The following is a 25,527-nucleotide window of genomic DNA, read 5'->3' as shown; positions in this document are numbered from 1 at the left end:
TAATAATTTTTATTAAATATATTATGAAATATATTTATTAAATATTTCATAAAAGAAATAGATATCACTTAACGTTTTACAAAATGTTGAATAGTAATATTACCTAATTGGATGTTATTCACCTCAGCATATTAATGGATTAATAATTTTTGGTAAAAATATTTGTGTTATAAAACGATATCTAAACTAAATATTAACCATATGAAGTTCTATTAGGGCTTAATTTGAAGCTCGTTCAATACACAATAAAATAGTTTTTATAGTTCTTGCACCATTTTGTTAGATGTTATTTGTCTCATATATTTGAAGAGGTGGAATGTTAGTAGCTTCTTTTGTCCCTACCTCATTTCATGATATCTCGGACTATCCTGGGGCCCTGAGCAAATGTACACTTTTATTGAGATAATTTAGTATACCTATACAATTGTGGATATTTAATTATGTATCCGGTTTTATTTTTAATTTTTCTTAAACTATTGTTAATTATTAATATAGTCCTTGGAATAGGGAAACGTCTGTTGGATTCTGCAGTATGTAATCTTATCTCTCGGGCTCCAACCTATCTCTGCACTTGACCTGACAGACTCGCAGAGCATCAGCACGTTTAGCAAAATTTTTATTAGTTAAACGTGTCTTCGGAAAGATAGGCAGAAAAATAAAGGAGCATTTCCGATTGTTGCTATCGCCTTCAAATATTATTCGGTATAAGGAACAGAATAACAAATATTGTGGTAGGATAAATCTTTTGTTAGATTGTTTGGGGAGATTCAGTACACTTTATAGCTTTGTATTTACAACAGAAGACCAAAGGAGAAAAACAAAATATCTCAAGTTTTCCTAAATGTACAGGAAAAATGCTGGATTCGAGAGGTGCAATTTTCTGTCAATAAAATACGTTAGATTTTTATCCAGATATGAACCGTGGTTTGAGTCCTGGATACACTCAACTCTAAAACCACGACAATTCACAGGCGCGACCTCCTAGTCGAAGCCGAGACAGCGCCGATTAAGCAGCTATGCAAGTTAATCCAGAATGTATAAAAGAAAAAATCAATATGAATTTTACAAACATGACTCATACGACTAAATAAATTATATTGAATATAAGATCAAAAACGTGTAAGAATGATCCTAAATGCAGAGTCCTGATACTAGGTGAAGTATCTGAAGCCTTCGAAATCAGAACAGCTCTGAGAAAAGAAGTTGGACCCTCACCAGAGTCCAACACCAATGCTGTTATATCTAAGGCTAGAAAAAGTTATTAGAAGAACATCTCGCTAAAATGGTGGAGTTGGAATGAAGTCCTCGTGTGCATGAACGACATTGCGGTCGAAAACACAAAGTCTCGTAAAGACTCTACTAAGAGAAACAGAGGAAATTGCCTTGCAAGTAATTGAAGATAAAACAAAATATATGATTGTAAGCCGAAAAATCCACCCTAACGATAAGGTATGCGTGGTCGGCAATTCTTTCGGAAAGTAAACCGTTTCAAATATCTCGGCTCCACAATAACAGCGGCTGCGAGACCTGGCTCTAACAGGTACCCTAAAAAGCACAATCGAGACATTTGAACGGACATACCTTTGTACAATTGCAGGAGGGATCTGGGATCAGAGCCTTACCACATGGAGTAGAAGAACTAGCAGTGAACTGTTTGGAGAGGCCAGTCAATAGCTCATGATATGAAGGCAAGAAGGTTAAGATGGACGGGACATGTGGTTCGAAGCAATCTATCAGGATGTCTCTACACAATAATGAAGGCCAGTATGGTAGGCAAGAGACCACATCAGAGGCCAAACACCAGATGGATTGACAGAATCAAAAAAATGCAAAAGAGCTGCATGGAGGAAACTGGAAAGCAGTAGACCAAGATAGGCAGGAGTGGAGAAGGCTGGGCGGCCTAAGATTTACAAGGTCTGTAGAGCCAACTGAAAAAAAAATAATAATAATAATTATTAGGTAAACATTTCCATAAAAAAATGTAATACATATGCTATTATATACATAAGATAAAGTTATTATATACATAAGATTACATTAGACTAATTCAATATAATTCGATTTTTTTAAATATTTAACTTTATTGTGCAAAAGATTTTTCAGTGTTTAATATATTTATTTTTACTCCCGGTTAATCTGTGGAGTCGGTTAAGTACGGTTCTACTAAACTTGAAAATATGAAATATTACAGTTTTTAAAGTTACAGCTATACTGAATATATTAATGAATACTTGACTATTACTCCAATCTAATCTATTTCGATACTCATCACCGTTAGCTACTTAAAAAATATTTCAAGGTGAGTTGTTTGCTGCTACCTAGTGTCTAATAACTGAACTATAGCTTCAGTTCGTACTCACTAGAGCTGCGCTGGCTGTCCTTTGAATATCAATTTTGTATTCTTATCAGCCTAGTCTTTGTATGCTTTAATGCTATTAAATTTATAAATTTCATTTTAGATTAAAGAAATATGTTTATTCAATAGTGCATTTTTAATTAGTCTAAAATGCACTATTGAATAAACATATTTCATTTTAGATTAAAGATTCTGTATATTTACGTTAAATAAAAAAACATCCAGTAGTTTTGTGTGATAATTAAATATTTATGTCTTTATTAAAACTTTTGCAGTTTATCTACTTTATATAAATTAAATATATATGTATAATAAATATATATGTATATATTTATTATTAGACTATTTTTGTTTCAATTAAAAGATGAAACTTGAAAGTTTATAGTTATTAAAAATATAAATAACAATAAAAATAAAAGATAAACACGGATCTTTCCTTAATTAATTTTTTTTAGGCTGGTAGTCATACCAGCTGTTTTTATTATTTTTTTTTTATTTTAATATCTTTATGTATATGTATATTATGTAATACATTCAGTAAATTTAATCTTAGTTAAAATGGAGTGTTACAGGCGTGTAGAGGAACTACCCATAGGTAGCACTCTAATGATATTTTACATAAGCTGGTCTCGTGGAGGATTGTCAGGAACGGAAGAGGATGCAAGGTTAGAAACTAGGGGGTTTGAGTGGTTAGGGAGTTTGTAATGGAAGGAGTGATATCTGGTTCGGGTTAGATCGGTTACATTGGGGACATTAAGGTCTTTATGTATATGATTTTGTTTGTGACAAAGTAAGGATCATTGAGGATTTTACGAAGGATTTTGGATTGGATACGAGAGGAATTCGAAGGTTTAGTGGATCCCCAAAGCTCAACTCCATACGTCCAGATTGGCCTTATTACAGTCATGTAGATCAGTCTTTTGTAATGTGTTGGATGATTAGACCGTTTGTCTCGTAAGAGCTGTAATAGTCGAAATCGACGTAGAGTTTCCTATCTTTTCAGTCTTGTGTGAGGATTCCAGGTTAATCGTTTGTCCAAATGTAGTCCAAGGTAGCGGATCTGTCAGAAATCTTAATGTCCGTTCTGCAGTAGCAATTAAAGAATTATAGGTGATAAACTAAGATCTTTTTAATTCCTCACAATTAAAGGTAGGGAAGTTTGTAATTGAGACAGCAATTAACAATATCTTGTGGAGTGCCCATATCACAAAACGTTCAGTTACCACCCCACATAAGACCCCAGGTTTTGTATAGATTGGTGGGCCCGTGTTGAAGTTATCCCTAATTCTGTAGTCAGAAAAAAAAATCTAATGACCAAGGAAGGCGAAAATCACAAACAAAAAATTTTCTATTGCCATAAAAGTTTGTATTTTAGGGTTCCTGCCAAGAATACAACAGTTTAATAAACGATAATGAAGTTCTAATGCAATCGGGAAAGATCGGACAGCCTGAATACAAATACAATGAAAACCAAAATGATGACTAATGCCACTGAAATATTGATTTATGTAGAGAGTAAACAGTTAGAATATGTAGAGATAGACAATAATATTCAAGGCAAAATGAATAAATAAATCGACAGAAGAATAAAACTCGGGGTCATTTGGTTCTTCAGAAAGTTTCGAAAAGCATTTAGTAATGGATCTTAAGACCAAAGTATTGGCTACGTATGGGGCACTTACGTGGACATAAATAAAAAAAACTTGAAATCAGATTTAATGCCTTCCAGATGAAGCTTTTAATGAGTTTAATGTCAATTCAGAAGAGGAAAAAAGTAAAAATAAAAATTGCAGGAAAATAGTTCTTGTAGTGGTCCAATAAGGTACAAAAATAGCATAAAACAATGTTCTTTGTAGTTCCGTAATCAGTAACCGACGTTTCACATTTTTTTGCAAAGCTTCGTCCTGGAGGAAGAGTTTACCTTACTGTCAACTAATAATCTTCCAATAAAATAATGATATTCTTGTAAAGTTAATATTAAAAGCTTGAGGGTTGAAGCTTATCGGTTAAAATGGAATTGGGCGGATACATAGGGAAAACTAATGTATGCATTGAGTGGATTCCTAGTGAAACAACAGGAAAAGGAGTCATCTTAGATGGAGGTACAAGATGACTCAATATGAGGGCGATTACTGGTAGCTTGTGCTTGGGAATGGGCCAGTTGGAAAAAAGTTATGAACAATATTTAATTTATATTCTGTGCTTTAATGACTATTATTTTTATCTTCTACCTGCATTGTTATGTTCTAAATAGGGAAATTTTATTTGCGTTCATTTATTTTGAAAGAATTGATTGTTTCAACTCATTTTTCTTTGCTGTAACCAATTACATTTAAATTCCATCTCATGGAAAGTGCTTTTGTCCAAATATTGGCTCAAATAACGATTATTATGATTATCATATAAATATTTAATGATTTGTCTTATTTTCTCTTTATTTATTTTTTTTAATATTTACACTACAACTGACGTTTAGGAGTCTTCCTCCATCTTGGGGGTACTTCTACAAATCTGAAAAAACAATGCAACAATAATTTATTAATAAAAAACCTATTTAACTTTTATTATTTAAAAATTTATATATTACCCCATTATAACAATAATATTATTTCTCTTCTATAATCCATAAATCTATTTTAATTTCTTAGTTTACTTTTTATAATAGGGTAATTTATATAATTTTTTAAATAATAATTAACCTTATTATTAAATAGTTTATTAATATAATATTGTTGCATTAAAATTTGTAGAAGTACCCTGAAGACGAAAGGATCCGAAACATTGGTCGTAGTGTAAAAAAAAAATTATTATCGTAAAAATAAAAAACATTTTGAAAAGAAGAAAATCACTAAATATTTATTTGATATAAATTGAACCTCTCCGGGGTAGAAAATTGGTGTATAAACTTATTATTATTATTTAAAATTTTTATTATTAATCCTTGGTCATCTAGTTATAGCAAAAATATAGTAGGCAGTTCAAATCAAAATAACGCCCATTTTTCTCACAATTCACAATAAGCAATAAATTCACTATAACGAGTGTATAATAAGAATCTTTAAATATATTGTAATAAGGAGCTTAGAAAATAAAATTTCAGAAAAAATAAACGTTAACTAATTTGGTAATACATTTATCTTACAGACGAAAACGATCACCAAGTAACTACGTTTCAATTTTTCGAAAATGGTTAAGTAAAATTTCCTATAAACATAATTGAAATGTTTCCTATCGATCAATGTAATTGAAAATAGTATATTAGTAGATCGTTAGTTACCTGATTTCAGTATGTTGTGGAGGTAGCCAAATGTAACTAAATCAAAACCATATTTTACAAAATTGTTAGTTAGCTAGTTATAGTACTCATCTCATATATAATTGAATGTATTAACATAAATAACCTTAAGCATAGAAAAAGCAGCATTGGGGGACGAAAATGTTTTAAAAAAGTTTCAATGTTAAATCAATCTTCAGTTGTAAACTTCGGACTTTGAGTTGTGTACATTGAGCCCATTCTGTAATGGAAAGCGCTCCAGGATTTGTTAGCACTCTAGGCTATATTCCTTCCAACTTTAAATAAATATTTATCTTTCTCTAAAGTTATAATGCTTAACCGCGTTTTATTCGAATTTTCTGCGCAGTTGTATATGTCAGAAGAAATAGATAGTCAAAATTCTATTAATTTATTTTAAGTATGGAAACTGCTACGAAAGAATATAATTATTGCAAACTACTTAATGATTTATTTTACTAGTTTTAATTTAAACGCGAAATTTAGCTTCAATTTGTACATATAATAGTTCCTGAGATTCAATTAAAAAAAATATATTTTTTTAACAGAAAATTACTCTTTTCTAAATTTATTTTGGCAATTATCGTTCAGGGAGTATGAGACATAAAGATGGTCTACTAGCACTCAAATCGAAGTTGGTAGGCATATTTACCATGAAGTAGTTTTCATCAAGGCAACCATGAAACTAATAGCTGAAATCATGGATACAATATTTATTTATCAATGATTCATTCATGAACAAGGGTCGTATCCATGATAATTGTAGCTATTAGTTTCTACTACAACTAATTTTTGTCTATCTCTGGTTTTCATGATGTTTACGTCTATTTGTAAAAAGTGAGTCAAATTTTAGTAAATTTATACTTTTTTAAAAAAGTTTTACTAATTTTTATTTTCTAGAGATTTTGAAGACTTCGCTAATGTTCCACTCAGTAGTACTCACTGAGTGGAACATTAGCGAAAGTTTTAGGCTTTTCAGTTTGTTTATTTTACCAATATTTGTTGTTTATTGTTATTTTGCAAAAAAAACATCATACAGTATTATTGTTGCATATCGGAGTTTTAGAGGGGCGGGTCGGTCGGGATAGATTCCCTTCTAATATTTTTTGTTTTATCTCCTCTTTTGAGATCGTCACATGTCATACTAAAAAATAAAAGATTTGTGGATTTTTTTATTTTGCTAAAAATGATAACTATTTTTCATATATATCCTGTATATGTATATGTAGCTTAATCAAGCAATGTTTTAAAAAATACCAAAATAAGGAAAACAGCGTTTAGGAAATCTTTTCCAGTATAAACTTGTTTGAAAATAATGCAATACAATATTTTTGTAAACAAACTTTACAATGATGGGGATGAAATCGCATTTTAATATTTTAGATTTCTCTACGTTTTCAGTATTTCAAAAAAGATACCAACTACATAAAAAGAAAAAAAAAAATCAAATTTCGTCTTTGTGGGAAGTATTTCCATTCAAAAACCTTTATTTATCTATTAAGTCTGCGGAGAATAAACCTCATTTAATATAGATAATTTATTTTAAAAAATGACTAGTTTTAAACTTTCTATTTCTAACAATAATCTTAAATATCAGTCTCTTTTAATATGTAAATATACTTATTTAATGATAACTCATTCTTGTTTATCAATATGAAAATATTTTAAAAAAAACTCTTTTATTATAAATTTTATCAATATATATTCATTGATTAATAATTACATGAAGCTTATAATTTTACGAGCTATACTACAAATTGAAATTTACTTTTATTAAATTAAAATTTTCTTTCTTTAAGGAGGGCCTCTCCAACCCACCTTATTTGAGTCCTTTAAACTTTAGTTTAGAGATTTTCGCATGAGGCTATGCTAAAACCAATGGTATATATAGAGTATATCATTTCTGAATTTAATTAGAAATAAAGTTATGTGGTTTATATTTGAATATACTTCGACTTGTGTTTCAGTTTTTCTTCAGGACTAAGAAAAAAAAAGATATGAGAATAATTAAACATTCTTGCGATAAGATACGAGAATTATAAATATAGTATTATTACATGTTGGATATGACAAAACTGAAATATAATATATAAATATGAAAACGTAAACAATATAGATAAACATAACTTCCATATGTTTATCCTTTTTTTATCTCTGTGTTCTATTTTAGTTTTTTCATGTTCTTCTACGTAAATCTACTATATTTATTCTTCTTATATCTAATCTGCGCTATGTTTAATTATTCTCTTATCTTGTTTTGAAAATATACAGCGTTGTTAGGCCTGAAGAAAATCAACAGTTGACCAGAACGTCGGCAAAAATAAACAATAAGAACGATATAGTTTTTTTCCCCCTTGATGCACTATTTTAACTTATGCACTCTTTAACATCTGAATTTTAAAAACCGTAAAATATATTTCTCCAAAAAAAAAAAAAAATTGATTAACAGTTCCTGACTACTAGATTCTCCTGGAAAATATTTTAAACACTATTTCTATTATCGATCTTCCGTTTGCTTTTAAATAAGAAGTACCCATGCAAACTTGTTTAAATGTATGTATTTTTTTTTTATATCATGTTCTTTTTTTTATTTATATCATTAATATTGTTATATTATTTTTTCTTTTACTTTATATAATATACATAGATAAGTGTCCGAGATTAAAGATAGATTTTTCATTTCATTTCAATAAACTGGGTGTCCCTTTATCCATGTTTACCCTCCACACCTTTTAATTTCATCTTCACAAATTATATTTCATTTTTTTAGGTAAATTCCTAGAAATTTATTTTCTATTATTTTGGTGTTCTGCGAAATAATTTAGGGTTGGGTCATTTCACATCAACTCAACAGGGTTTTGAACCTTATCATCTCAGATTTATTACAATTTTGCGCAGGTTTTGAGTAGGTATCCTAGCCTTTCTCAGTTTATGGAGAAACCATTTACCTACTATTACCAAAAGAGTTCCCTTGCCCCGATTAGGTTGAGAACAACTGGATTAGGTATTGTTAAGTCTAGCCTAGGAGTTCTTTAAACGCGCTATCTATACCCGACGGTTGAAACTATTCGAGTTGAGTTGCCCCTCGACAGATGGCTCTCAGCCGGAGTGCGCATACCGCCTGCGCGCGATCGAGGCCGCGTGGCCAGTGCCTCAGCGACGGAGCTAGTATGATCAGTCTTAGTATATAAGTTTTGCTGAGCAGGTGCCCTAGTGCGTGTGTGTGTTGTCGATGCGTGTCTGTTTCGACGGTTTTTGTTTCGCCTCCCTCGGTGAGGACGAGGAAGGTAGCGATTCCAGGCTACAGGAAGGAGTAAAGCAACAGATCGTCATAACGCAAGGTCAGCAATAAGTTGTAACCTACCCTTGTGTCTTCACGTGTTGGCTGTTGGTAGTTGTTGTTATTTATTTAAGGTAAGGTATTGTAGTGTCAGGTCGTTGTGTGTGGTTTGAAAGATTGTCTGAGTGTGCCCGCCGCTGTTGACAACCTTCAGCAACAAGTCGTCTTGTGATGTCAACAGTCAACAGCTAAATGACAACCAATTTGCCGGCAGTCTGGTTTCAGCTCTATTATGGGCCAGCGGCTTTTCATATGTAGTTACCTTAAATTTACTAACTTTGATGACTTTACTATGTAAATATTTAGTAAATTACATCATTTAAATGGCTTGTATAAGATAACCCGTAGTAGTAATAGACACAATATAATACTAATTTATTATTATAGATGTATTAACTTTTTTTTGGGAGTAGTCACTTTAATAATTTAAATAAAAATCCCTTTTATGTTACTATCTTTATTCTTCTCAAACGTTTCGGCCCTCAGGTCAAGTATACCCTTAAAACTATTTATCCAAGTTTTAAAATGTTTTCAATTGCATGCTATGATCCCCAAGACGATTCATTAACAATTTCAACAATAATTTTATTTTATTTATTTTATTATGACTCTTTCTTATTTATTATGACACTCTTATCAACAAGCCACCGGTACCCGTGAATCGACTTAACTGTCTGCAATTAAAGCAAAAAAATGTATAAGAAATCAATTCTAAGGATCTCCTTTATAATGGTCTGAGGACTACAACGTTGGAGAAGAATATTGAAAGAAAAAGATCAAAAGGTTTTTGTGCTTAAATAAAAAAAATATTTCATTTTTTAATTTAATTTTGTTTATTATCCCTAAGAACGCTTTTACAAGTAGTTAGATTGCTTAGATCAATAAATACATTGAATACATCAATAAATACATGTTTTAGTTTTCTTTATAGAGTACTTTCTTTGAGCTTAGTTGGTTTTTTATGAGTTCAAATATTCAAATAAACTAACATAACTAATGATTGCATGCTTTTCTATTATATTATGATAATTAACTGTTATATAAAAAGCATATTGTTTTTGGTTGATATGTATCTATGAGCAAGTATATTCCGCATTGAAATCATTAATCCGCATAGTTCTAATTTTTCAGTCAAACAGTCCAAAATATAATATTGAGGATATTCTGTAATTGGCTCATATGGCAAACTAAATCGTTACAACAAATATGTATTAGCTGTTATAATTTAGAGTAGAAGCCCCGCTCAAATGTTTTTCCGGGTTAACCAGAGGCAAAAAGAAAATTAATTGGTTGATAAAGGGCTGAGAAAAGAAAAAAAAGAATAACTTTTTATTAAAATTAAATACTTAATGATCGTTTGTACAATTATATTATATCTTGTATCTAAAGAAATTATTTCAAATTGGCCTAATAAATTTTACATCATCAGCTACCCCGGATGAATATGTCCCAGCATCGACTTGGATTTTTAAATGGAATTCTACTTTAAAATATTCCAAGATTCAATCATAAGCCCAGTCAAAAATTACAAATAAATACTTAATTTAAAAATCATAATTTTTAAAAATATTTCACTGCATAATCTGTATTCATTTATCAATTTCAAAAATGCAAGACTATCTTTGGCTGTGATGTATCCTACAAAAATGAACAAACCATCGGTCCTTCTTAAGATGAATAAGCGGTAAAACATAATTACGGAAAGTATTTATACTGAAATAATATTTTTTATAATTAAAGTAAGAAGTAAATTATAATATCTTATTTTTAATTTAATTTTCTTCTTATCCAATACATGCCGTCGGCGCCTGTTTCCTTATGTAGCATATCAATCGATTTCCTACAAATAAGATAAAATTCTTCTTTTGTTTTTGAAATTTAAACTATAAATAACATTCTGAAATGCTTACTAGGCATGGATATTATATTGTTATGATATAAGAATTTTCCTTGGTCATTTTATTTTCATAGTGTCAAGATATTAATTAAATCTACTCTAAAATAGCTTATATATATATATAACCACAATAGGAACTTTAGAGAGCTAAAAAAAATATTATTTTTGGAAAAAGATATTTTTGAGTAGATTTAATTAATATCGATTTAGTAAAACCATAAAATTCCAAAGTTTATTTAACTCATGTATTCGGTAAAAATTAAAGTGAAATGCAAAACTTAATACGTACACTCATATATTATATATTATGTAAAATTAAAATTCAATCCAAAACTAAATATGTAGATGATATTTATATTAGTATATGATTTAAGAGGTAAAGTTAATTTGACTATTAAAAAAAATTAATTCATTCCATAATAAATAAAATATATCAATTTAAAAATAGTCATAAGATTCGAGATTCAATTTAAGAGTTGAAAAAAATCTTCATTTTAATCCCTGTTAACTATTTGCAACACTTTGTGCCCATATGTAATAAATTGAACGTTTTAAAATATTGCACACGTTCAAATTCCCACAGAAAAACATTGTACGAATAATGTGTGGGAAATATGTAGGTTTTTAACGATATATTAATGCTGTAATGTTCATTAAATACAACGTCATATTATTAAAAAAAATGTCATTGTTCTCAAGTTATATTGTTTTATATGACATTAATATGTATTAAAGGAAAATTTTAGTGCCGCTTAACCATGTTATTAAAGGAAAAAACTGCATTTACAAAAAAATTGTTGCTTTTTATGCAAGAATGCGTCATATTTAAAAGTCAATCATTTCCTTGGGTAAAACAGTGATAAGGATTAACATTTATATTATAAATAAAGTCCCGCCATTTCAGAAACACTACATAGCACATGATATTTTTTTTTTTTGTAAATTTAAATATATAAACGATTTCCATTGAATCGTTTCTCGAGATTTTGGTTCTGTTAATAGGCCATTCTTACAATTTAACATTCGTCTTAAAGTTTTCATTTTTTAAAAAAAATTAATTAACTTATAAGTTTGTTGGAAGTCATTTAACATAGTAATTCCATATCTGAAAGTAGGAAAAGTCGTTCCGTAGAACCAGAATATTTAATTTAGGTTTGGGTGCTTAATTTCGATCTTGGGCACGCGGAAATCTAGTCTGAGACATTAGTGAGCCGAAGCCGTCCGAAGAAATCTACTTCTTGGAATTATAATGGGCGAATCAAATGCTTGTTTGCCTTGGTTTTTAAATATACTTAGCTTACAAATTAGTCGATAATGTTAAAGCTCAATTAATTTTCCAGTCTCGTATATTGACTAACATCTTTTAAAGAATTAGTATTTAGTGATATGGTGTTAATGAATTTATATTCCGGAAACAAAAAAAAAATTTGAATCCTTCACATATTGTAATGTTCTTGTAAAACTAAATTATTTATTTAAGTGTACAGCTGTGTGATTCACAAATGAGTAGGCTTATTTGGTTCAGTAAAATTTCATATTTTTTTAATTCTCGTATACAAGTGAAACTGTTTATTAGAAATACAAGGTGATAATAAAATTATTAATGAAAAAAGAAAATAATTAAGGTATGAGAACCAACTAAACAACTAATAACTAAAAGTACAAAATTGGAAATTATTAAAAAACTGAAGTAATATAAAGATATAAAGAAAAACGTATACGTTAATAATTACATCTGTTAGTAGAATAATAATACCATTAAAGAAGTAAATATAAAGTTATATAAGTTAAGAGTAGTAAGTAATATAAATAATTATAGTTATATTACTACTAAACTAAACTAATAAAGTGGGTTAGGGAATAAAAGGTTGTTATTTTGTTTTTGTTCTTAGCCCCGACGAAGGCCTAAAATTCTGGCCGAAATGTTGACACTAATAAATAAGTTTCTACTTATTTGTGTTCTTCACTGATTGTGTACCGCTAATCATCTTCTTATATTTAAAACGTTTGTTTATTTTTAGGACTTTATTCACTGAACTGACTCGCTGATATGTTCTTACGCTATAATTGTTAAACAAATAAAAGAATAATTCATGGTTTTACGAAAACCCAAACTTAGGTTATTTAACCGCTTTAAAGTACCCTTTAAACGGTTTTAAAATTTATATACCCCTAATTAAAGACAAATACCACTTTTTTTTAAAGATATGTTCATCTAGTTTTTAAAATCCTGTAATTTATAATTATTTAACTTAATGTGGACATCTGTATATTGCTGAATTGATATTTCACCTCAATAAAAATGTTTTTAAACGTAAGATAATATTTCAAGCACGGCAAAGTGATGCTCAACAAAACAAAAAAAGCTTAATCCATTTGGGAAGTTTAAAGGCCAGCTTAGTGTAATCTGAAAGATTTGCTTTTTTTCAGAAATAATCAGTTGCCAACTTATAATCTTTATTACTAATGATTAGTCGCCTGATAAGCCGTCTTGTGTAGGCGAGCTTTTTATCGGGCGTTGTTATCAAACTGTTGTTCAACGGAAAAATTTTATGTGATTATTTGAAATAAAAATATGTTGTGTACACAATACAATTTTATAATTCCAATGATGCTTGAGTGAAATACGGGAAATCTATTCTCTAAAAATTGATTTGTTTTCCCACCAAATTTCTCTGAAATGTATATATAAAATTTGTATTTTTTATACTTTTTTTGATTCATCATATCATATTTGACAATCATAATCAAAGGAGATGTTTACGTAATATGGAATAAGATTAGCAAATTAGATACAGATTCTAGACAAAAAATGTTTCAGTACATAATAACTGCTTTAAAATGTTTTTAATAAATGGTAAAATTGACATAATTAATAAAGATACAAGATGTTGTTTAACTAATAAAATTAAACATTGGAAGAAATAATTATGAGAGATAGTTGACCGTGGATGATAAATGAGGAGAAGATGGTTGGGGGTGCGGTCAATGAAAAACACAAATAAGTATGATTAACTTATTTTAATGTGCCGACGTTTCGGCTAGAGTTTCTAGCCTTCTTCAGGGCTAAAAACAAAACAAGATAACAACCACAGTAAGTATAGAAAAATAAAAAAATATAAAAAGAAAGTATAAACAGAATAATTTTACACATACAATGAATAATTTTACAAAATAGAATTAATAAAATGAAGTGATGAGAGAAGCGGGAAATAAAATGTATACATAGGTAATTGAAAAAGCGGGTACAATAACTTACTTAAGGAAATGAAATAAAAATAAAAATAAATATGGATAAATATTCATTGGAAGAAATAATTGTAGGAACATAAGGACATCTAGTGCAGTCTTATGCATGATGAAAATGTAGTAAACTAACAGAAAGATACCTCAGTTAATGTTTAAATTTATTTAAAATACAGGAATAATATTATATAACTATAATTTTTCAACAATGTAAAAGAGGTTTATTTTGAAATTTTATAATATTCTGTAATTTGAGACACTTACTGAAGTAAGAACAGTCAGATTTTAAACTTTTTTTATTTTAAATATTTATTTATTGCTATTTACAACTGTACATTTACTTAATCTGATCTAAGTTAAATTGGAGTGTTACAGGCGTGTAGAGAAAATACCCAATGATAGCACTCTAATGACATTTTACATTAGCAGGTCTCGTGGCCATCTTCTTTTCAGGCGCCTCGGAGGATTGTCAGGAATGGAAGAGGATGAAAGATTGGAAACTAGTGGGTTTTAGTGGTAAGAGAGTTTATGATGGAAGGAGTGATATCTGGTTCGGGCTAGATCAGTTACATAGGGAACATTAAGTTCTTTATGTATGATTTTATTTGTGATAAAGTAAGGAGCAGTGATGATTTTACGAATATTATTATATTATAAACCTGTACTTGCCCTGTGTAGAATTCCTGTGCCTTCTCTTTAGTTCCTGCTCATGATTTAGTAAAGTGACTATGCCAATTTTATTACTAAATGTTAAAATTTAATAACTTATTGTACAGTTTGTTATTAATTTGATTAGGCCAAAATAAAAACAAGTTTTTGGTTGTACTAACTGGAGTGGAATCATTAGATAATGCCTAATTTAATTAGCTAATCACTTTAGATTCTGCTATAACAATAATTATACATTTGTTTGTGTTGATAAAATTCTATGATGAAAATTCGCATTGTATTTTTATAACTACAGTGTGTGTTCACTTAGCCTTGAATAGAAGAATGAATAATTTGCGGCCAACTCGCATATTTTCCTTTGTTTTTCTTTATGTATTTAAATGAAATTAATAGTTTTTTTTTATTGTTTTTTCGAAAGAAAGTTCACTTGAAAAGTCCTCTTTTTATAATGACGGGAGTAGCTACTAAGGCGCTCGTTTGTTCTTGAAAACGATTACGGGACTATAACTCAGTCTGGAAACTTGGATGGTTATGGGAGTTGTGTAATTATGGACTGAGAAGACTGGTGGAGATGGCCATATTGGAAAAAGAAAAAAAATATATGTTAAAGTTTATTTTCCAATAAGGCCAGTCTGGACGTAGGGAGTTGAGCTTTAGGGCTCCACTAAATCTTCGAATTCGTAAAATTATCAATACTCCTTACTTTGTCACAAATAAAATCATCCATAAATAACTATGTTCCATATATAACCGATCTAGCCAGAAAAACAGAAATCCTTCCATTATAAACACTCTAACCACCAAAATACTCTAGTTTTTAACCTTGTTTATTCTACCATTCCTGAAAATTCATCGAGGTGCCTGAAAAGAAGATGGCCTTGGGACCTTATAGTGTAGAAATATTAATATAGTGCTACGAATGGGTAGTTTCTCTACATGCCTGGTCACTCCATTTTGATCATACATCAGATTGACTAAATGTTTTTTATATAAATACAGTTGTAAATAGCAATAAATAAATTTAAAAAAGTTTATTTTCCAAATTATTTAAATGTTTTAAAGACAAATAATAAATAATGTAATAACCACTAATAATAGAATAATAACTTACGTAAAAAATAAAATAAATATAAACTATTACAACTCAGGTTATTTATTACATTACGGATTTATTAACGATTGCTGCTAGTATTGAAAATTAGTTGTTATTGTTATATTTTTTCCGCAATAGTTCAATACTCTAAAAGTGAGTACTTGGTTTGTGATTTGTTTACGTCATATTTGTAATATTTATAACCAATTAAAACTTGAAATATATTTTAGATGAATTTAAGTTAAATAACTTTCATTCTATGACTTGTCGCCCTCTTAGAAAATAACGTGAGCTTCCCATACTTTTTGGCACTCCTGCTGGGCTTAAAAACGTTTGCAGGGTAAATAAAATATGGTGCCATTCCTCAAAGCGGTTGAATGTGTTTGAATTAAAAAAAAAAACTGTGTAAATTAAATGATTGAACCTTTATTATAAAACAAAATACCGCCTTAGGTACAGTATAATATTTTTAATAGGTAACCAATAATGATAAGGGAGCGGGGTGGTTAAGTTTAACCGTTATTCAAAATCAGTAATTCCTTACATAATACATGGAATATTTTTCAATTACGTTAAAAGGTACAATAGCCTCCTGTTGCCATTTAATATAAATGGATTCTTCTCCTAAATTTCTAAATCATTCTAAAAATTAAATATTATTGCCATGGCACGCCTGGCATTCGTACGCGGCATTCACTTTGAGAACCACTAGTATAGATTACAAGTGTCTTAACCTGACTGCATATTGAATTTCATGTATTTTGTCCATAATAAACGATTGTTGAAAGCGATTTATATTTATATGCTGTATCAATTGAAGATGGAGCAGCAAAATAAGTGTCCTCCTGGAAGGAATGAGGGATACAAATGGGGGGAGTGGAGAAACATAATAATAATAAGAGGTAGCAGGGATAAGGAGAGGAGGTTCTGGTTATCAAAGAGCGGGTATAGGAAGTTTGAAGTTACCTAAAGTTTGGCTTTATATCCATATTTTAGCTATGGAATATCTGATTAATTTACATAAAATTCTGGAGTAAAAAATTCTTAAGATTTCAGTTAACCGAATAAAATGAATTCTTGTTTTAATTATATTATTCCAATTTCTTGAGACAAGGTAATTATTTATTAAATAACCTTTTATAAATGGTTTGTGTATATGGTAGTGAAATTGTGTGGATAATCTTATATGAGAAGAATTAAATATTTATGATTTTAAATTAAAAAAAAAATAGGTTTTTAAATTATAATTAATGAATGACCTGGCCAGAATAGCCTGCAAAAGTAATTCTAAATTTAATGTGAGGAAGAAATTATAATTGAAGATGTCCTTGAGAATGGCTAAAATGGCCGAAACGTTGGACTGGTGAAAAATAAAAAGTGTTGAGACAAAAAAAGGATGCAAGTTTAGATTTATTTAATGAATTTTTGTTTTAGAGGGTTTATTATCAAAAGTCTGAACATAGAAATAACTCCATATATCGGGAACTGTATATGTTTCATAGAATTCTTTTGTATTTTTTTCATTATGTGCTATTCTTGGACAAAGATTTTTATGAAACTCTACTGGCCGTTCCGAATGTAGTGTATTCCTACCTAATTAAATTAATTTGATTTAGCACATTTTTGTGAATAATTGGGTTTCGAATTTATCATTTGCACACTAAAGGGATAATTTAGATGTAGTATTTTTTTCTTTTGACGGTGTATTGTTATGTTTAAGATTTAAATTATGCAAAGATTAATTAATTTTTCCCTACACTTCAGTAAAATACATTTGTACATCATACTTATATAATACATGAAACAGTAAAAGCATATATATTTCATGTTCAATAGAAAAAAAAAATACTACATGTATGTTGTGCCTTTAGTGTGCAAACACATGCGTGGTTTTGCAGTTTCTATTTATAAGGTTGTGTGGAGACCGGAAGTTTTTTTTCTCTAAAAACTGCATTCTTGACGCCTCCTGAACTGGTTGCTACCTACTTCTAAAACTAATTTGGCTCGTAATCTTAGAAAATGGTGGTAAGTCTCGTTTAAAAGAAAAGTTCGCTTCCCACTTTTTCAGATGTACGTAATTAATTATACAAAACTTGTAAAATATTAGGCCAAATTTGAATATTAATTATTCTAATTTTTAGTAAAAAGAAGATTGAATAATACTTTAAATTATTTATAGAAATCCAATCTATAAAAACAATAAAACTGGATAAAGCACAAAAAAGCCCGAATTGTTGTTATTATATAAGGACAATAAAGGGGTATTTATTCCTGAAAAATAAATAAATAACAATGTACAAGTTTGCTAAGTATGGTAATCTGGAAAAGTGGGAAGTAGATAGAACCTTTTGTTTAATGTCCTTTTGCAGAAATAAATAACTTTTTTTTATTTTCCGCTTACATTAGAACAATGTTTTGGGCTTTTATGCCATTATCCAATTCTATTGTTTTTTTAAAACAAAAATAACAGTTTTTTAAAAAAATAAATCATTATACATTAAATTTATATAAATAATTTAAAAATTAATTACTAGTAATTTAAAATATATTATACTTATTATTCATTGTGCTATTATGTATGAATTTACAATTTTTTTGAGATTAGGCCAAAACATAATAGTAATTATCTTTATTTTTCGTAAATATCTTGTATAATTTTTAAATTATTTGTATAAATTTAATGTATAATTGATCTTTTTTTTAATTAAAAAACTGATAATTATGCATTATTTTTATTTTAGAAAAATAATGGTATTTGATAATGGGTGAAAAATCCAGAACGTTGTTGTACTGTGAGGTGAAAATAAGAAGTGATGCAAAAAGGAAGTTTTTTGTTTAAAAAATCGAGTACAAATAGAACCATTTTCAACTATTAATTATAATCTTATTACTTATGATTTATAATTGAAATAAAACTTGTAGATTTAGTAGTATCTCTTAATTAGTTTAGAAAAAATGAGTTTATTTTTTTAATTATAAATATAGGAATGATTGCGAATTTACTGAAAGGGCTTTGACTTTCAGCCTGATATGAATTGAAATATAAATATAAATTCTTAAAAATGTTTAGTACTTACCTTTTTTCATATATTTTTAAAAGAAGTTGCTAATTTTTTAACTTTTACACGAGATTTTAAAGGTTTAAATTTCTCAAAACTCTAAGTTTTGACCTACGCTGCTTTAGCATTCATTGGCTTATTTGTTAAGATATTGACTTATCAGTTGATACTTGAAAGAATAAAAGATAAATTAATGATTGCTTATCGAAGTTATATTATTTATATTTTTACTAATTTATTTTTAATTGGACTATTAAACGAATTTTATAAAATTGTAAACAATATAAGCATCTGCCCTAGATCACGATTAACTATTACTTTTTCTCTTAATCTATTGAAGAATCAGAAATAAACTTTATTGAGCCTAAAATTCTATAGACTCCAAGGTTGATTTATGGACTCATGGAAAATAAATAAATTAATTAAATTTAATTTTTTTAATTATGCTATAGCCTCTGGCTTAAACGTATCTCAGTTAGTGCCTTGCATAGAAACTCTTAAGTAAAATAATAAATGAAAAATAAATAAATGTAAAAAATAACCACCGGTTTTATTCGTATAGGCACAGTCTATACGAATATAGTGGATATTTTATCTATATACAATAATTTATGATATGGAATATATTTTTTAATGTTTGTCATTTATCATATAATAACTAAGTAAATAACTTTGGTATCTTTTGTATATATAAGTTGTATCCTAAAAATATTTGTGATCGCTGAGATATGTTAATAAATGCTTAGTGTATATTCTCCGAAATTTATACCCAGAGGGTATTGCATTCAGTATTAGATTGCATCCCATACTTTCCTCACTATGCGAAATCACTTTTGCGGCTGCATTCTATGATTTTAATTTCTTCTTAGAAAGTTTTGCGGAATAAAACTCTCTATGACCTTTTGAATACACAATTCATGTGAAAGGTTATAGAACCTGGTGTTGCTATGGGTTAAATATTTGTTTATTTTTATTTATTGATAAAATTATTTCTAATATTTATAGTTCTTTATTATCGACCACATTAATCGTTTCAATCGTGATTAAAACCTTTTGGCTGCTTTCCAGGATTTTATTTTAGTAAAATTCCTAAATATAAATAATATGTATGGAAAATAGCCAATAAAGTTTATATAAGTTGATATTTATGTCGGTATATTTAGTTTTGAATTTATATCTTCGCCTTTACCTCCTGGACATTATCAGTTGTTATTTTTAAACAATTTTATAAACTAATGTAAAACAATTCTGGAGATAGGTTGTAAATAAGTATGATGGAAAATAAGAGAAGGCGCCTTGGTCGACTGCCTATGATAAGTAGCTTGAAAATAGAATTACAAAGACTTGTATATTATTTGCATACGTTAGAGCGTTCCTTTGTAGCCCCAGTCGTTGGCAGGCTGGACCCAGACGCCTCTGGATTTTTTACTATCGTAAGTTTGCTAATAGACCCTTTACGCTCAAGATATGTTTCAGAATGATGATCGCGGTTTAGATTATTGTTTATTTTTACCTTTTATTTTAAACATAGAGTAAACCTCCGGTAAAATAAGAAAAAATTATCTATAAAGGTATGTCCTTTAACGCATTGTTTAGAAGAAATTCACTTTAAAAAATGTTCATTGTTATGTAATATTTTGGTTATAATAAACAGATTAATATGTGTTCTAACTACTTCATTAACGAATTGCAGTCTTCTTCAGCAGTAGTGGTCGAACAACATATTACAAGACACCTTCAGAAAAAAAAAATCAGTTATCTCACTACAATATTTTATTTAGTAATTATATGTAATGAAAATTACGTATAATTACTAGTAAAAATTGATGAGTCGGCCAAGTATAGTTAGGGGAATTACAAAATGGGGACTGTTTCCAAACCTTAAAAATAGTCATTTTTCATATTGAGCCCCATATTGTTAAAACTACCAACAACACTACAAATTACAAAACATAATAGAAGATCATTTAAAGTAGTGTAAATTTCCTAAAATATGAGCCGTTATAAAGCTTTTCACGTTCAATAGTTCCTGAAATAGTTTTTTTTGATTATGTTTATCTTCGTAGGAGTAGTTGTGTTTATATTTTCCAAAATAATTGTTTTCTGGTTGTTTGGACAAAATTTTTGATTTATGAAAAAACATTGGACGTACAGATGTCTGCTGGTAATCAAATTAAGGGTATATCTATGTACTATAATGTAGTTTATAACGTTTGTCATCGTAGTAGTAGTTTTTATGATTTGCATATAAATATGAATATTGTATTTAAAATTTTGTCCTGTTTCCATGGTTTTTTAGAATTGTGAGGTGGTTTTAACGACAAGGAGCTCCGAATGAAAAATTACAAATTATAAGATTTTGAAATAACCGCCACTTTGTAATACCCCTAACTATAATTGGCGTACCCATCAATTCTGACTAGTTATTTTACGTAGTTATCATTAAAGTAATAAAAAATTGGGCTGAAATAAACTCACTTTTTTGTGTTTCTTGTTCTATCTACGGAGATAGTACATAACCACTGCTGCTGCAAAAGAAATCTGTCTTGAAGGACAAGGTAATCACTTTGAAAATATTTAATAATACATAACAAATCTTAACAAAGTGTTAGCAGACAAACCTTCATAGGGATTTTTTTTTTAAATCAATTTTAACTATAATTATACATAGTTTTCATTAATTTAATCAAAAATTGGTGTGACAAAACTGACTTTTTCCTCCTTTCGGGTCTCTTGTACTTACAGGGTATGTTATTGTTTAGCAAGTTTCCATAATGCTTCTTCGTAAAAGATTAATTTCATTGACCGGGAAGAATTTTTGATGTAAAAAAAACTTCAGTGGTGTCCGATCTGGAGACATCCGATGCCGCTCGACCAATACTGGTATAGAAGAAAGATCCTGAAAAAGTTATAAAATTAATTTTTCTATGTCATTAATAAAGTTGTTCGAGCACATACTAAATTATTTATCATAACATAAATAATTAATTACAATGAAAATTTTTGTTTTGAGATCCTTAAATTATGTTTTCATTCATAACACTTAATCCTGAAAGACCTTAGATATACATTTTTGTAATATAAGTTAATTTATCAAAGATGTTGTGTATCAATAATAATTAGACATAAAAAATATATTGAGAAAGAAGATTGATTTATTCGTATGTAATTTGCTGACTTGTGTTATTGGTTTTCTAAAGGAGTATCTTTTAAGTTGTTTAAGGCCTGTTGCTTTACCTTTGTGGTTGTTGGTTTAAGGGAAGCAGCTTGCTAGGAGGTTATGAGCTCGTTAATGACAATTTATGCACCAACATCAATAGCATGGCAACGAATGTAAGACATTACAATACGTTTATTTTTTTTAAAGTATGGAAAAAATATAGGTTATTATAATCTTGTCTAAAGTATTTGCCTTATGAACGGTATATTATACGTCTATATTTCTACTCTTATTTTCGGAAATAAGTTTTCCATCAAATATTTTCAAATTTTATATTTATTAATGTTTAATTGCTAATAATAATTTGAGGTGGTTAGTTTTTCAAACAAACGGAATCGAAAATACGATATTATTGAAGATATTTCTATGAGGATTACACCTAGGTAATATTAAAGATAATTAAATCTTTCATTTATATACTGACATTAATCAAAATGGTTCGAACCATTTTTTAAAAAAAAGTTAAATCGATTATATATGGTAGCTCTTCTGATTGGTCGATTTTAACGAAAAAAATATTGTCATATCCTAGGGATACACTTGCCCTAAATATGTAATTTTAGCTTTATATGAATTTTGCTTTTTCTGGTACACACACTGACCATTTTACCAAACTTGGTTATTGATATACAAGGGATCTCAAAACGTGTATGTCATAAACCCGCTTTTGAAATTTTTCGCAATGTTTCCCCATACTCTATATTCCATGTATAGGCAAGTGAAAGTAAAAATAAAGTAAATTAATGATAAAAATAAGTATAATAATGTATTTAATACGTTCAAATCCTGACTTTTAGAAAGCTTTAAGAAGTAAAGTGCAGAAAACCTACACCAGTGTTTTTCTATAATATAATACTGTTAGGAGGTATAGTATAATTTATATTACTAAATATTTAGTTACGGGTAAAATTAATTTTAATGTAGTTTCCGATCTTGACCTAGTAAACCCTGCGATACTTTTGCCAAGTTTGCAACTAAGATACTGTTTTGCCTTCTCAGCATTTTTAAAAATCGCTTAGACAAACAAAACATTTGCAAATTAACTATAGATATGACCGACTTTACTAAGAAAGACCTCTTTGCTTTAACGTATCTTTTGAAGGATTGACCTTCCCTGTCCCACTTTACGAGTCGTTTCTTGGAAGAAAAATAAATAAAAGGAGTATGTTCTCTTTGATTTCAGCCATATGCCCTTAAAGTATTATTTAAGACCAGTTTTACTGCCCATAAAACAACTCCCTGCCAGGAAATTATTGCTAAATGGACCAATATTTTTATTAGTATTTTCTCTTCTGTCTGTATTTCTGTTCTCGAAAGAGTTGTTATTATTTTTCCTAAAATGCTGTTTATAATATAACATTTTTAGTATATATTAGAAAAAAAAATGTAGAATTCTGTTGCCTACTTTTGAAACCAATATGTATATTTAATACAGTTTATTTACATTCATAATATTACTTTGTGTTATGCAGAAGAAAAAAAGAGGTGTTACCTACTATAACAGTTTAATAATAGCCGATTTATATTTTGACCCAGTTGTGTAAATAAGTAAAGAAGGAGGAAAGAATTCGGTTAGAGGTATTTCTACTTTGAGTGAAGCTATTAAAAAACGCAAGATTTGTCGTCTAAAATTTAAATTATTTTATATAAAAATCAAATTCTTTATATTTTAAATATTGATTTAACAATATCAGTGAATAACGTAGCAGTGATTACATTAGCACATATATATATTATAATCAGTATAATATTGTATAGTAAAAATATTCACAATGTACGGGCTACTACGCACACACCTCAAAATTTAAATACAAATTTTGTTACTGCCAAGAATAGTTAAATACAATAGTTAAACAAACTGTAACAAATCCGTAATTCCCGTTCGAATTGGATGTCTCGTTTTTCTTCTTAAGTTATTCATAAAATTCTGTCATATTTTAAATGTATTCATTGTTTATTATTGCTAATGAGAATAAATTTAATTAACATTGGAATATTTTTTTTAGACTTGTTATTTATCTTATTATTAGACTATTTCCATGAGGATAATATCTAGTTAATATTAAGAAACAGTTCCTTCCCCACCGAACCCGCCCCGCTAAGACCCCCGGATCCGACGGTCCTATTTCACTTTTGAAATAATAGCTTAAAACGGGAAGTGGAAACTATAAGATAGTTAAATCGAGCAATATTTATTATAATTTATTAATATTTATTATAAGCAATATTTATTATAAGCGCCCTGAAATTGAAAAACGGCGTGAAACCCTCCACTCCCGCCCTCCCTGGTAGCCTAACTTATCTGATTTTTCAAACAGGCAATTATAGCGAGTAAGTTGGTCGAAGTACGACATGTCTCCATCTCTCAAGAGATAATAACACAAAAAGAAACGGCAATCCTTCCCCGCCGGTGCCGCCCCGTTAAGACCTCCAGGGAGCGAGCGGGGATCCTATATCACTTTTGAAATATTAGCTTAAAACGGGGAGGAGAAACTTTAAGATAGTTTAATCAAGCAATATTTAAAAAGCGTCATGAACTTTATAACTGTTAAGACTAGAATTTACATTTTAGTAAGCTCTTGTATTTTCATTTATTTTCTTTTTTCGAAAGAAAAAGGTAGGAAGTATTTTTCTTAAAACTGTTAAGGTTGAGATTAGCCCTTTTTTCGACAGAAAGACTTTCATATCTGTATATATATATAATATTTTTATGGATAAATATTTTTAATAACGTTTATAGTTGGAAAGTGGACATAATAAATACCTGTATAAAGTTATTATTCATTTTGTATCTTTATCTTTCAATTATTTTTCTTAATATATGTATATATAAACACACACGCCTACACATATTTATTTATTATATATTAACACATTACTAAAGTATTTGAATGTTTCAATTTATGCAAGGCTGCTTGATTTATTGAAAAAAAAAAACACTTCGCCTCACGCTTTACTGTATATTGGTATTCCTAATAGCTTGAATGTTTTGATAATAAATTTTATTTTAATGATTACTTTTAAAATATTCCAGTTGATACTAAGTTATAAATGTGAACATGAAATGCTTTTTGTTTTATGGTTTATCTTATTATCCCTGATAACATTGGCCTGGTTTTTCACTGTCCTTAGTCATTATGGGAGTTTCCTATATCTTATCCACATCTAATCGAGGTCACGAAATTATTTTACTTGAACAGTCCACGCCTTAAAGACCATGCCCTGGGTTGAGTGATATGTATTATTAGTAATATTTATAGATAAAAATGTCGTTCAATAACAATGGTGTGCTTGAGGATTGGGCCAACAATAAGCCAATCATAAGACATACATATTTATTCATTATAATAAATTA

The 25,527-nt window shown here is 28.8% G+C and overlaps 1 protein-coding gene across 2 annotated transcripts in view; it reads left to right on the top strand.

The window, feature by feature from the left end:
* The first annotated feature begins 8,810 nt into the window (after window positions 1–8,810).
* Window positions 8,811–25,527, top strand: part of for (cGMP-dependent protein kinase for) — a 601,089-nt gene continuing 584,372 nt past the window's right edge. The window contains exon 1 of one of the 2 annotated variants that reach the window (XM_014422034.2): window positions 8,811–8,989. In XM_014422034.2, coding sequence (XP_014277520.1) covers window positions 8,881–8,989 — 109 coding nt within the window. In that variant the 5' untranslated portion in view covers window positions 8,811–8,880. Of the gene's footprint in view, window positions 9,063–25,527 lie in introns of both variants that reach the window. The other variant, XM_024358993.2, reaches the window with a different exon arrangement.

This window comes from Halyomorpha halys, unplaced genomic scaffold (assembly GCF_000696795.3).
Source record: "Halyomorpha halys isolate HHAL.00 unplaced genomic scaffold, Hhal_1.1 Scaffold352.1, whole genome shotgun sequence".
NCBI classification, from domain to species: Eukaryota; Metazoa; Arthropoda; class Insecta; order Hemiptera; family Pentatomidae; genus Halyomorpha; species Halyomorpha halys.
Note: the sequence above shows the minus strand (reverse complement) of the source record. Positions and strands in the feature narration are given on the sequence as shown.